This window comes from Mixophyes fleayi, chromosome 1 (assembly GCF_038048845.1).
Source record: "Mixophyes fleayi isolate aMixFle1 chromosome 1, aMixFle1.hap1, whole genome shotgun sequence".
Lineage (NCBI taxonomy): Eukaryota > Metazoa > Chordata > Amphibia > Anura > Limnodynastidae > Mixophyes > Mixophyes fleayi.
In genome coordinates this window covers 6,063,261-6,076,954 of record NC_134402.1, presented here as the reverse complement: position 1 = coordinate 6,076,954, position 13,694 = coordinate 6,063,261, and the positions used below count along the sequence as shown (strand labels likewise).

General features: G+C 45.9%; 1 protein-coding gene across 4 annotated transcripts in view; it reads left to right on the top strand.

Moving 5' to 3' along the window:
• Nucleotides 1–1,573: 1,573 nt before the first annotated feature.
• LOC142101436 (uncharacterized) overlaps nucleotides 1,574–13,694 on the top strand; it is a 163,266-nt gene continuing 151,145 nt past the window's right edge. For 3 of the 4 annotated variants that reach the window (XM_075186132.1, XM_075185988.1, XM_075185918.1), the window contains exon 1: nucleotides 1,574–1,665. In XM_075186132.1, coding sequence (XP_075042233.1) covers nucleotides 1,617–1,665 — 49 coding nt within the window. In that variant the 5' untranslated portion in view covers nucleotides 1,574–1,616. The remainder of the gene's footprint in view (nucleotides 1,666–13,694) is intronic. The other variant, XM_075186066.1, reaches the window with a different exon arrangement.

The following is a 13,694-nucleotide window of genomic DNA, read 5'->3' as shown; positions in this document are numbered from 1 at the left end:
AGCTTCACACGTGAGAAGTGTCAGGGCTCTGTGACTATAATGATAACACTGAATGAGTGACATTATGCCAGCATTAGGGCTTTTATCACTTCTCTTCTTTACCGTTGTGTTTTATTTTAATGGCTCAACAAACGTAACAATAATTCAGGTAAGTAACATGTTGCATATTACAATTACAATCTGTAGATGCATATCACAGAATTTCAGCTTATGTAAATATAACACAGTTTGCAGCATAACTTCTTTACCAGTTTAGTTAATTCATATTTTGTTACATCTACAGGCTGAAAAAAAAAACATTTTTAAGTCCTCTAGAACAGTGTGTGGTAGTTACATCCCGATGTTACACACTGATCCCCCCAGATGTCTCATTCTATTGAGTTATTGTCATTGCTGAACCATTCTGTGCTGAATATGCTTAATTAAAGCAAACAGCCTGAGCCACATTCCTGAGTGACATCATACTGTGGCTTGTGCACTGTGGGAATGCCCTTATGACGTGCCATGACCAACAGCCAATCAGTGAGTGAGGACAATGCACACCTCTCTCTCCCTCCCTCTGACGTCAGTCAGGCACAGATCCCAGATGTGTACACAGGGCTGCGATAGTAGAACTATTAATAGTAATATAGACAAGTTCAGGGAACACTGGCAAAACTCCAATGTTTTATTGCAGAGCTGAATAAGTCCCAGGAGCCAGTGCAGGTAAAACATGACTCCTGGTTCTTAAGTTTTGGGAGGTATTTCTGTTGAGTAGAAGAATGCTCATCTTTCTCTGGCTGGTAAACTGCTCCTGAATGCGTATATTTGGCTGACTGGCATTATTTTGTTCACTTTATTGCTATGGAATTACAGACCCTCCAAAATCACCCCTCCCACCTGGTACAGAATGATAAGTTCCACTTATTTCCTTATCGCAGTTACAGTTGCATTCACTAATGAGAATAGGGTTTATATATGAGATAATTAATTCTCATCTACGATCTGTGAGCTAAGAGATGGAGAGACAATAGACAAAGCTATCCCTGGGGAAGCATGTACTATGTGGGGGGCCCTGCACCCCTTTGCCATCTCCTCCAATGGGCAGTGTCCGTTATCATCAGGGAGCTTAATGAGCGGCTGTGGAAGAGCCATTTGGTAATTTTAGGCCATTTATTTCATAGGGATTGATCCAATATTGATCGGAACTGCCTGAGAACCCGGGGGAAGGGGGGGTCCTAGATATGGGGTCTTTATACCCTAATTCCCAAATGTTATATTTTGGAAAGTAATTGCAGTATAACATCAGAGAAGGCGGCAGCTGTTATATGTTGTTTCATTCTTCTGTGTGATATTCTTTTGACTTTCTTTTGTGGTGTTATGTCCAGCAGGAAGTCAGTGGAATCCTCAGCTCCGATACATCCAGAAATGCCATTGTACTGTGGCTCTAGGAATGTAAGTCTACACTAACTGATAGCAATGATTAGACACTGAAGACACAGGGTTACCTCATACACCCTATAAATGGTATTTCCTGTCACACCCATTTCCTGATGTACAGAGTAAGTCATAAACTTATCCACCCTGTGCTCTAACTCTCACCCGGCTCAGACACAAGCCCACTGCTTCGTGCCATTATGTGCAGACTCTGTGCCCTGCTCATAGCCCTGGTGGCCACCGTCTCAGGTCAGAAGAATTCTATTTATTACATAATATTGTGTGCATTATATACGCTGCATCTCTGCTGTGCAGTGAGTATTCACAGGCTGTGACTACTGCTTGTATTAATAATCTAATGTCTCCAGTAAACTTCTACCACGTTTTCTCTCCGTAGCTATGAATGTTTTAGCCAGAATAATGTGCTTTAGGTATAGACGCAGATCGCAGCCTCTGTCCTGTGTCAGACAGGACAACATTATAACATCACAGTAAGACACAGAACAGATGAGGACCCCAGGGGCCCTAGGTAAGGTACTGGTTCTGAGGCATGGCAACTTTCCATATACACTCTATTTACCTGCCCTGTACATGCCTCCAATGGTACTTCTCCTTTATCCTCATCGTGTGCAGCTTTATAACACACATCATCATCACCATTTATTTATATAGCGCCACTAATTCCGCAGCGCTGTACAGAGAACTCACTCACATCAGTCCCTACCCCATTGGGGCTTACAGTCTAAATTCCCTAACTCACACACACACACACATACACACACATATACTTGGTATAGCTTTTACTTCTACAGTACTCAATAAAATGGAACACAAAAATAATCTACACACCTATTCATATATAACACACCTATACATATATGTCAATTATATGTCTACAAGTATGACACATGTTGTGGGTGCTTCATTTGCAATATATCATACGATAAAAATTATATTATAAATCAAATTGCAAACGGGTGCAGCGCAGGGGCACAGTGGTTCTCCCCGTGTTTGCGCGGTTATCCTCCAAGTGCTCCAAAACATACTGGTAGGTTAACTGGCTGCTGGACCCTTGTTGTATGTGTTAGGGAATTTAGACTGTAAGCTCCAATGGGGCAGAGACTGATGTAAGCTCTCTGTATAGCGATGTGCAAAATTTATTTACATCAATTGATGATCTAAGATAAGTGTATATGTCTAGTATGTGTCCAGGTTGTATTATATTTGGACCATGATTCCACATAGATGGGCCTATTTATCAAGCTTTAACTCCTAGGAAAACTGCATTTTTTCAATTAAAATAAAAAAAATTCTAATCTTTTTAAAAATGTAATTTCATTTAATTTTTTTTAACACTTTTCTTTTTAATCAACGTTATTATTTGTTATTGACTCTGCACTGGCCCAATGATCGGTAAGACTCCTCGTACCGCTGCCAGGCAGCATCGCCCAGCTGCTTGGTGACATTTCATTGCTAAATTCAGATGAGCTAAAATGATCTATTTAAGATCTTGCCAAATAGACAATGGAAAATTCCGACACATCTCTACCTAATTCTGCTGAATGATGCAGTTTCTTTTGTGTTTTCCTAAAATTGTTATTAAACATGGAAATAAACAACTATTTAAACCAGGTTTACATTTATTGTTTGTAATCTGTAGTGAAAGAAAATAATCCATCAATTTGTCAATGTGTGTATGTGTCTTAATGTGTGTGTGTGTGTGTGTGTGTGTGTTTGTACGTGTTTGTTTGTGTGTACGTGTTTGTTTGTGTGTACGTGTGTGTGTGTGTGTGTGTGTGTTTGTACGTGTGTGTGTGTGTTTGTACGTGTGTGTGTTTTAATGTGTGTTAGAAATTCAATAATATGTTCTTCTGAGGCAAATCCCAGCTTCAGTATAAGTATCTCTCTGTAGCTTTGTGATCAGCCTGAACACCTACCCAGAGACACACTTACAGAAGGGTCAGACAATGTCCATTCTGTACTATTCCAGTTATTACAAAGGGTCACCTCCAGACACTGTCCATACTGTATTATTCCAGTTATTACATAGTGTCACCTCCAGACACTGTCCATACTGTATTATTCCAGTTATTACATAGGGTCACCTCCAGACACCGTCCATACTGTATTATTCCAGTTATTACATAGGGTCACCTCCTGACTCTGTCAATACTGTATTATTCTAGTTATTACATAGGGTCACCTCCTGACTCTGTCAATACTGTATTATTCCAGTTATTACATAGGGTCACCTCCAGACACCGTCCATACTGTATTATTCCAGTTATTACATAGGGTCAGCTCCAGACTCTGTCCATACTGTATTATTCTAGTTATAACATAGGGTCACCTCCAGACACTGTCCATACTGTATTATTCTAGTTATAACATAGGGTCACCTCCAGACACTGTCAATATTATATTATTCCATTTATTACACAGGGTCACCTCCAGACATTGTTCATACTGTATTATTCAGTCATTACATAGAGTCAGCCCCAGACACTGTCCATATTGTATTATTCCAGGAAATACATGGAGTCAGGTCCAGACACTATCCACACAATACTGTTCCAGTTATTACATAGGGTGACATCCAGACACTGTCCATACTGTACTATTCCAGGGATTACATAGGGTCACCTCCAGACACCGTCCATACTGTATTATTCCAGTTATTACATAGGGTCACCTCCAGACTCTGTCCATACTGTATTATTCTAGTTATAACATAGGGTCACCTCCAGACACTGTCAATATTATATTATTCCATTTATTACACAGGGTCACCTCCAGACATTGTTCATACTGTATTATTCAGTCATTACATAGAGTCAGCCCCAGACACTGTCCATATTGTATTATTCCAGGAAATACATGGAGTCAGGTCCAGACACTATCCACACAATACTGTTCCAGTTATTACATAGGGTGACCTCCAGACCCTGTCCATACTGTACTATTCCAGGGATTACATAGGGTCACCTCCAGACACTGTCAATGCTGTATTATTCCAGGAAATACATGGAGTCACCTCCAGACACTGTCCACACTATACTGTTCCAGTTATTACATAGGGTGACCTCCAGACCCTGTCCATAATGTACTATTCCAGGGATTACATAGGGTCAGCCCCAGACACTGTCAATACTGTATTATTCCAGTTATTACATAGGGTGACCTCCAGACATTGTTCATACTGTACTATTCCAGGGATTACATAGGGTCACCTCCAGACACTGTCCATACAGTATTGTTCCAGTTATTACATAGAGTCACCTCCAGGCATTATCTATCAGATGTGACCTTGTATGCAAACACTGAAATGGCTTAAAAATACGTGGAGTACACTCTCTACCCAGGCATTTGCCAAACACCTCATTACTTCATACTCTCTGGAAATTATTAACACCTCTCAATGGAACCGACAGAGTTAGAACCAAGGATTGTAATATATTCTACATAGCAGATTTTTCATACATTTATTTTAACTCTTCAACTTCCAGGGAGCACAGGCTGACATAATGCAATCATCCGGTTCTACAACATATGAGATGAAACATCATGGTATTTATTTACTGTCATCTAGTCTGCTCAGTTAGCTACCTGCAGAGCCGCAACTAGACATTTAGTGGCTTAGGCGAGAGAGACCACTGGTATCCCATTCCCCCTTACAATATTGGTGGGAGTAGATGCTGCCTCCCAAGACTGCCAGAGGTGACATAGCCATCCATGAGGGGGCATATTTACCATACTGAGCTGTACACTGTAAAAGGCAAACTCTACTGGCTCCCTTGTTCTCTGCCCATGTAGGATGATGTGCACATATCAGTAGAAGCGTGGCCCCATATGTGTCTTGCTAACATGAAGGGGGATGCCGTCACACGTTAAGGGGAGAGAGGGTGATAATGAGGGATACTGTTACACACAGAGGGGAAAGAGTAGGAGACAGAGGCTCACAGTTAGAGGTGGAGACAGAAGGGAGAGAGAGGAAGAGAGAGGGTGAGACTCACAGTTAAAGGGGGAGACAGAGGGGAGGGTGGAGGGGACAGAGAATCACAGGCTGAGGGAGAAACAGTGGGGAGGGAGGGGGAGACAGAGAGTGAGGCCCACAGTCAGAGGGGGAGACAGAGGGGAGGGAGGGAAAGAGAGAGGATGAGACTCACATTCAGAGGGGGAGACAGAGGGGAGGGAGGAGGATACAGAGACTCACAGACTGAGGGGCAGAGAAAGGAGGAGACAGAGACTCACAGGCTGAGGGAGAAACAGTGGGGAGGGAGGGGGAGATAGAGAGTGAGACCCACAGTCAGAGGGGGAGACAGTGGGAAGGGAGGGGGAGACAGATTATTATTATTATCCTTTATTTGTTAGGTGCCACAAGAGTTCCGCAGCGCTGTACACTGCACAAACAGTAGACTATACAGGGTAAGACATTACTGAACAATAAACAATAAATACCAAAACTTCAGAAGCTCCAGGGGGTGAACAAAGCTCAAGCACAAAGGTAGCCAGTTCACGTATATGGGAGAGAATAGGGGCCGGGCGGACGAGTTAGGTGGAAGATTGGTAGGTTTTAAGGAACAGGTGAGTTTTGAGTGCCCGTTTGAAGGAGCTTAAATTGGGAGAGAGACAGATGGAGCAAGAGAGGTTGTTCCAGTGAAGGGGGGCTGCTCGGGAGAAGTCCTGTATTCTGGAGTGGTAAGAGGTGATAAGAGTGGAGGAGAGGCGACGGTCATTTGCCGAGCCCAGGGAGTGGGCAGGAGTGTGAATGGAGAGGAGGTTAGAGATATAGGGGGCAGTAGACTGGGAGAGAGCCTTGTACGTGATGGTCAGGAGTTTGAAATGGATTCTGTAGGGGATAGAGAGCCAGTGAAGGGCAAGGCAGAGAGGGGATGCGGAGGAGGAGCGGCGAGAGAGGAAGATGAGTCTTGCCACTGCATTGAGAATAGAGCGGAGGGGGGCAAGGTGGGAGAGTGGGAGGCCGGTAAGGAGGAGGTTGCAGTAATCGAGGCGGGAGATAATGAGTGCGTGGATGATAGTTTTGGTGGCATTCTGAGAGAGGAAGGATCGGAAGCTGGCAATGTTGCGAAGTTGGAAGCGACAGGCTTTGGCAAGGGATTGAATGTGGGGGGGCAAAAGAGAGAGAGGAGTCGAAGGTAACGCCCACACAGCGAAGTTGGGTGACAGAGGAGATGGTGGTGTTGTTAACAGTGATAGAGAGGTCATAGTGGGAGGGGAGCCTGGGGGGAGGAAAGACAATGAGTTCAGTTTTAGAGATGTAATTTTAAGAAAGCGCGAGGACATCCAGGAGGAGATGGCAGAGAGGCAGTCAGATACACGAGAGAGGAGGGTGGAGGAAAGATCGGGCGAGGAGATGTAGAGTTGGATGTCGTCAGCATAGAGGTGATACTGAAGACCGAAGGAGGAGATGAGAGCACCAAGTGAGGAGGTATAGAGCGATAAGAGTAGAGGGCCGAGAACAGAGCCCTGAGGGACTCCAATAAGGGGAGGCGAGGGGGCGGAGGAAGAGCCAGACGTGGATACAGAGAAGGAGCGGTTAACGAGGTAGGAGGTGAACCAGGCAAGGACAGACCCAGATAGGCCAAGAGAGAGAACAGTTTGTAGCAGGAGAGGATGGTCAAAGGCCACAGAGAGGTCGAGGAGGATGAGTAGGGAAAATTGACCCTTGGATTTGGTTAATAGGAGATTATTGGCAACTTTGTCCAGGGCAGTTTCAGTGGAGTGGAGGGGGCATAAACCTGATTGGAAAGGGTCCAGGAGGGAATGGTCCAAGTGGTGTTTGGTGAGGCGGCAGCAGACAATCCTCTCAAGTAGTTTGGAGGCATTTTTTTTAGGATGGGAGAGATAAGAGCGTGTTTATATGAGGAGGGGACTACGCCAGAGGAGAGTGATAGGTTGAATAGGTGAGCGAGGTAAGAGCAGGCAGTGGGAGAGAGAGAGCGAAGGAGGCGAGAGGGGATAGGATCGAGAGGACAGATAGAGGGTGGAGAGGATAGAATAAGTGAGCGAACTTCTTCACCCGATGTGGGGCAGAAGGAGCACCAGAGTTGGTTGTTGGGGGGAGGTGAAGGGGAAGGGGAGGATGAAGAGGGATGGGAGGTGGAGATGTTGAGTCTGATGGCTTCAATTTTGGAAGAGAAAAAGGTGGTGAAGTCAGAAGCGGAGAGGGAGGGCGGGACGGGAGGGGGGGTGGAGAGAGGAGGGAGTTGAAGGTGGCAAAGAGGCCGCGGGGATTGGAGGACTGAGAAGAAATGAGGGACTTAAAGAAGGATTGTTTAGCAAGGGAGAGGGCGGAGCAGAATGAGGTGAGGATAAATTTAAAGTGAAGGAAGTCGGCCAGGGAGTGGGATTTCCTCCAGATGCGTTCAGCAGGGCGAGAGCACTTTTGGAGTAAGCTGGTGAATTTGGAGTGCCAGGGTTGGGGAATGACACGGCGCTGGCGGATAGAGGACGCCGGGGCTACCGTGTCCAGGGCAGTAGTGAGGGAGAGGGCAGTCCAGGGAGGGGAGAGGTGAAATTAGAGTATCGAGAGAGGAGGAGAAAGTAGTGGGGTCAATAGCATCAAGGTTGCGCCTAGTGAAGGTAGATTTAGGCGAGGTGGGAGCCTGGGAAGTGGACAGAGTGAAGAAGAGGAGATGGTGGTCCGAGAGAGGGAAGGGAGAGTTAGAGAAGTCAGAGAGATCGCAGAGATGAGAGAAAACGAGTTCCAGGGAGTGACCAACCAAGACAGTGGGTGGGGGAAGAGGTCCACTGAGTGAGGTCTAGGGAGGTGGAAAAGGTGAGAAGTTTGATGGTGGCAGGGTCAGAACGGTTGGTAACGGGGATATTAAAGTCGCCAAGTATGATGAAGGGAAGGTCGGGGGAAAGGTAGTGAGGGAGCCAGGCAGCGAAGTTGTCAAGGAAAAGGGAGGTGGGTCCCAGGGGACAGTAGATGACAGAGACGCGGAGGTGGATGGGGGAGAAAAGATGGTTGTATTGAACTTTAAAGGAGGAGAAAGAGAGAGAATGTATAGTGGGAATGACCCGATAGGTGCAGCTAGGGGATAGGAGGAGGCCCACTCCGCCTCCCGGACACCCATCAGGTCTGGTGGAATGGGTGAAGGAGAGACACCCATAGGAGAGAGCGGCAGGAGAGACGGTATCAGAAGAAGAAAGCCAGGTTTCAGTGATGGCAAGGAGATTTAGAGAGTTGGAGATGAAGAGGTCTTGGATGGAAGGGAGTTTGTTACGGATGGACCTGGAGTTCCAAAGGGCACATGAGAAGGGGAGGGAGGGAAGGAAGAGGGGAGATGTGGATAAGATTGTCAGGGTTGATGCAGTGGGGGGGAGAGTGAGAGATGGGACAGTGAGAGTTGGGGCCATGAAGGTGGCAGATAATGTGAGCCACAGTTAGAGGGGAGACACAGGGGAGAAAGGAGAAGACAGAGACCACATGCTGAGGGGGGCAGAGATTGAGACCCTCAGTTAGAGGGGAAGACAGAGACTCACAGGCTGAGGGGAGACAAGAGTGAGACCCACATTTAGAGTGGGAGACAGAGGGGAGAGAGAGGAGGAGACAGAGACTCATAGACTGAAGGGGAGACAGAGGGGAATGAGGGGAAGAGAGAGGGTGAGAAAGGAGAAGAAAGAGACTCACAGGCTGAGGGAGAAACAGTGGGGAGGGAGGGGGAGCCAGAGAGTAAAAGCACAGTCAGAGGGGGAGACAGAGTGGAGGGAGAAAAAGAGAGAGGGTGAGACTTAAAGTCAGAGGCGGGAGACAGAGGCGAGGGAGGAGGAGACAGAGACCCACAGACTGAGGGAGCCACAGTGCGGAGGGAGGGCGAGACAGATAATGTGACCCACAGTTAGAGGGGGAGACAGAGGAGAGAGGAGAAGACAAAGAAAATATGCTGATGGGGGGCAGAGGATGAGAACCTCAGAGGGGAAGACCGAGACTCACAGGCTGAGGGGGAGACAGAGGGGAGGGAGGGGAAGAGAGAGAGTGAGACCCACAGCCAGAGAAAGAGACAGAGGGGAGGACTGGGAAGAGAGAGGTTGAGATTCACAGTCAGAGGGGGAGACAGAGGGGAGGAAGGAGGAGACAGAGACTCACAAGCTGAGGGGGAAAACTCACCATGCTGAGGTTATTAGATCATTACTGGACATCTACATACCTGGAGGACAGGCAGCTCTAAAATGGAGAAGCTGGTGAGCTGACCAACAATTCATCATGCAGTTGCTGGGCTGGAAAAGATGGTGTCCTGGCTGCAGAAGCTGGTGGGCTGCCCAAGTGGGAAGACTGCCCTATCATGTGCACGCTTTAACCCCCTGACAGCCGAACAGTATATAGTGAGAGGGCGGTAGGTCCAGAGGAATGTCCTATGCTGTAATGTACAAACGCTCCTTACTCCGTCATTCTAAGATGGCCGGGCCGGTGGACAGTATGGTGGGCAAAACACCTCGGTAGCATGGCACACCCCTAGCTTCACTTACCACATTCCATTGGCCTTGGCTCTGTAGCATCATGGTACATCTATCTGGGGGGCTGTGCTCAGGGCAAATAGCAGGTGACTGTGACAGACCCTCGACCAGAAAGACCTGCAGAGGTCTTACCACCCTGGCTGTATGAATACATACAATACAATGAATACATTATATATAGCAGTAAGTTCCATATAAGATTTGAGAACCGACTAGTAGTTCCTTATTTAATTTGTGCTTGCCTCAGGAGAGGGGTGGTCCAAATGGTAAATATAAGTGGGTGTGATGACGAGATTCACATGATCACGGTTAGTGAAGTGGGTGAGATCCAGGAGGGTGATCTGCTCTCCTGGGAGTCTGGGAGAACTCCTCGGAATTGTGCAGTATCCCAGACATTCTGGGAGATTCAGCAAGTATGATTTAATTATATAATAACATTGTATATAGCAAATGTATTACTGTTGCTCAGGTCAGAGACCTCTTGATTAGATCATGTGCTACATATCTCACATTTATCACTATGCATTCTCTTATATGTACTAACATGGAACAAATAGCATCAATGTGCTGTAACTGTAGCAACCATCCAGATATTACATGTCATCAGTTTCTATGTGTAATAACATATTGTGCTATTTCTGAAATCACGATCATCTTTCTTCATGTAAATACCAGGTGCAGATAGAGACTCTTGATATACAGCAATTTACTATTAAAGTTTTGCCAGAGCAGCTGAGGGATACCCAGTCCCCTGGAGATACTGACTGTCAGCATAGGCTGAACATACTGCTCCATCGGGCCAGGTTGGAGGTGTACGCACATGCGTGTACCGGCTTCCACAGTCACTTAAAAAAAATAGGAATATATTTTCAAAAAATATAAAAAAATATTTTTCAAAATATGATTTTCATATATTTAAATGAGGAAAAATGCATTTTTAAAATAATAAATTCTTTCCTGTACTGAGCCGCTGATATCGCCATCTTGAGATGGCGATAGCAGTAGGACGACAGTGTGGTACTTGTATCACCAATGTCCTTGTTAGATAAGCCTCTCTGTGCTTTGCATGAAGAAGCCATCACCAGAGGGACCTGGTGAAAACTATAACCAGAGATACCCAGTGAAAGCTATTACCAACCGGGTGACTTTCACAGATAGAACGAGCACCATCTCCAGCAAAAACACCACTTTTTTCAATAGCGATACGACTTCTCACACTTTAAAAAGTAGACTCCGTCTAATTATTAAAGGGAGAACACTACCATATTCTCATACCTCCTAACTGTCTAGATTTTGATGGACTTTCCGATTTGCGGGCTAAAAAGGGGGTGGGGCTTCATGGAAAAGTGGGTGAAGTTTTGTTCCAATATGTCTGTTTGTGGATAGAGTTCGCCAGAACAGGGGTGGGGCTTATTTTGTCCTGCTTTTGAGATTCTAAATGTTGGGAGCTATGATATATTTTCCCACTTAATAAGGGCAGACTTTATCTGCAGGGGTCATATACACAAACTGATGACACGTAATATCTGGATGGTTGCTATGGTTACAACACAGTGGTGCCTTTTGTCCCTCGACAAAACTGAACTCATAGTCTTTCCTCCCCCTCACACCTCGCCCCCTTCTGACCTCTCTATCACTGTCGACAACACCTCTATCTCCCCTGTCCCCCAACTTCGCTGCCTCAGTGTCATCCTCGACTCCTCTCTCTCCTTCGGCCCCCACATTCTCTCTCTTGCTAAATACTGCCGCTTCCAGCTGCGTAACATCGCCCCCATCCGGCCCTTCCTCTCCCAAGATGCCACCAAATGCCTTATCCACTCTCTGATCATCTCCCGCTTGGACTACTGCAACCTCCTCCTAACTGGCCTCCCCCACTCTCATCTCGCTCCCCTTCGATCTGTACTTAACGCAGCCGCTAGGCTTATTTTCCTCTCTCGCCGCTCCTCTTCTGTTTCCCCCCTCTACCAATCCCTTCACTGGCTCCCCTTCCCCTACAGAATCCTCTTCAAGCTTCTAATTCTTACATACAAGGCCCTCGCCAACTCCACTGTACCCTACATCTCCACCCTCCTCTCTATTCATGCTCCATCCCGCCCTCTCCGATCAGCCAATGACCGTCGCCTCTCTTCCCCCCTGATCACCTCCTCCCATGCGCGTATCCAAGACATCGCCGCGCTGCCCCCCTCCACTGGAACAAGCTCCCTCCCTCCATCAGAACTTCCCCTATTCTGTCCAGTTTCAAACGGGCTTTAAAAACCCACCTTTTTCTTAAAGCCTTCCAGTCTCCCACTTAACTTCCTACCTGATCTTCTGCCTCTTCCCCTTCATTCCCCTTCCCTTATCCTTATCCTCCGTTCCTCCTTCTCTCCCTCTCTCCCCCGTGTCTCTCTGTCTGTCTACCCCTCCCCTTAGATTGTACGCTCCTTTGAGCAGGGTCATCTCTCCTCCTGTCTTCACCACTTTTAACTCTGCTCTACAGCTACCTAGCCCTTCTCCTCTCCCCTTTCGCTCCCTCCTCTCCCCTCTGGGGATCTCCCTGTCATCCGTACCCTCCTTCTTGGGCTCCGTCGAATGCGGACCTTCCCCTCTCCCCTCCGCCGCCCCTAGCTGTGCTTTGAGCTCACTAAGTTACTGTGCTTATTGTTTACTGTACTGTGCTGTCTCACCTCGTATTGTAATTTCGTTTGTCCCTGTATGACGATATGGACATCTAGTGGTGCCCTATAAATAAAAATTAATAATAATAAAATAATAATGTTAGTAAATATAAGAGAGTCAATAGTGATAAGTATAAGATATGTAGCACAAGATCCAATCAAGGACTCTGACCTGAGCAACAGTAATAAGTGTGAGACTATTTTCTGATGCAATACACAATGTTATTGCAGAATTCAACAGAGCGACCACATACTAAGAATATGTCTTGTATGGAACATGCTCTTTTCTGTCCTTTATTCATGCAGTTGTCAAAAGACAAAGAAACACATCGGCCTTGTTTGAAAACAAATGCTAACAATTCCAATAATTTTGCTGATGTCATGCTGACAGGAAGGATATGACTCACACAGATCATGAAGCCAGCATTGCAGGCAGGTATTATATTACAGTAATGCTGCCTGTGCAATAACTAACCTAAATGTGATCCACCATAACACACACACTTTGTGATCTGGAGTCAGGGGTAATAACAAAATGTCGGTGGATATGTTCATAGGAGCAGTAGAGACAACACATCGCTCCTATATGTACAAACACATCAGGGCGCTCTCCCACCTTCCGGTGTTTAGAACTCTGGGGTGCAGACTTGTACACGGCAGAGGTATAATTGTGCTGCTAAATAATGTAATGTAGTTATAATGTAATAATATAATATAAATGATATGACACCAATATTTCGCCTCTGCGTGCATGGCGGCAGTACAAGGCAATAAATCATGTCTTCAGTGTTTAAAATGTTTCAAAGATTTTTCTTTAATCTACTTATCAAGTATTTATATACTTTGGACAAACCTGGGCTTTCAGATCCAGTGCGCATCCACAAGCCCGCTGCCCCAGAGTATGGACCGGTGATGCGGTAAATTAACCCTTACCGCTCCGACCCAGTACTGCTCAGCTTCCTCTGCAATATGTTTGATAAACAGCAGCGATAAGCGATTTATTTATCGCTGCTACATCATAAGTTGGCCCTAAGTAAGGTATAGTACCACACAAACATTATCATACAGAGTTTTATCTCCCATTATATATATAGAGAGAGAGAGAGTAGAAAATATTTTTTTATTTTTAAAATTTTATTT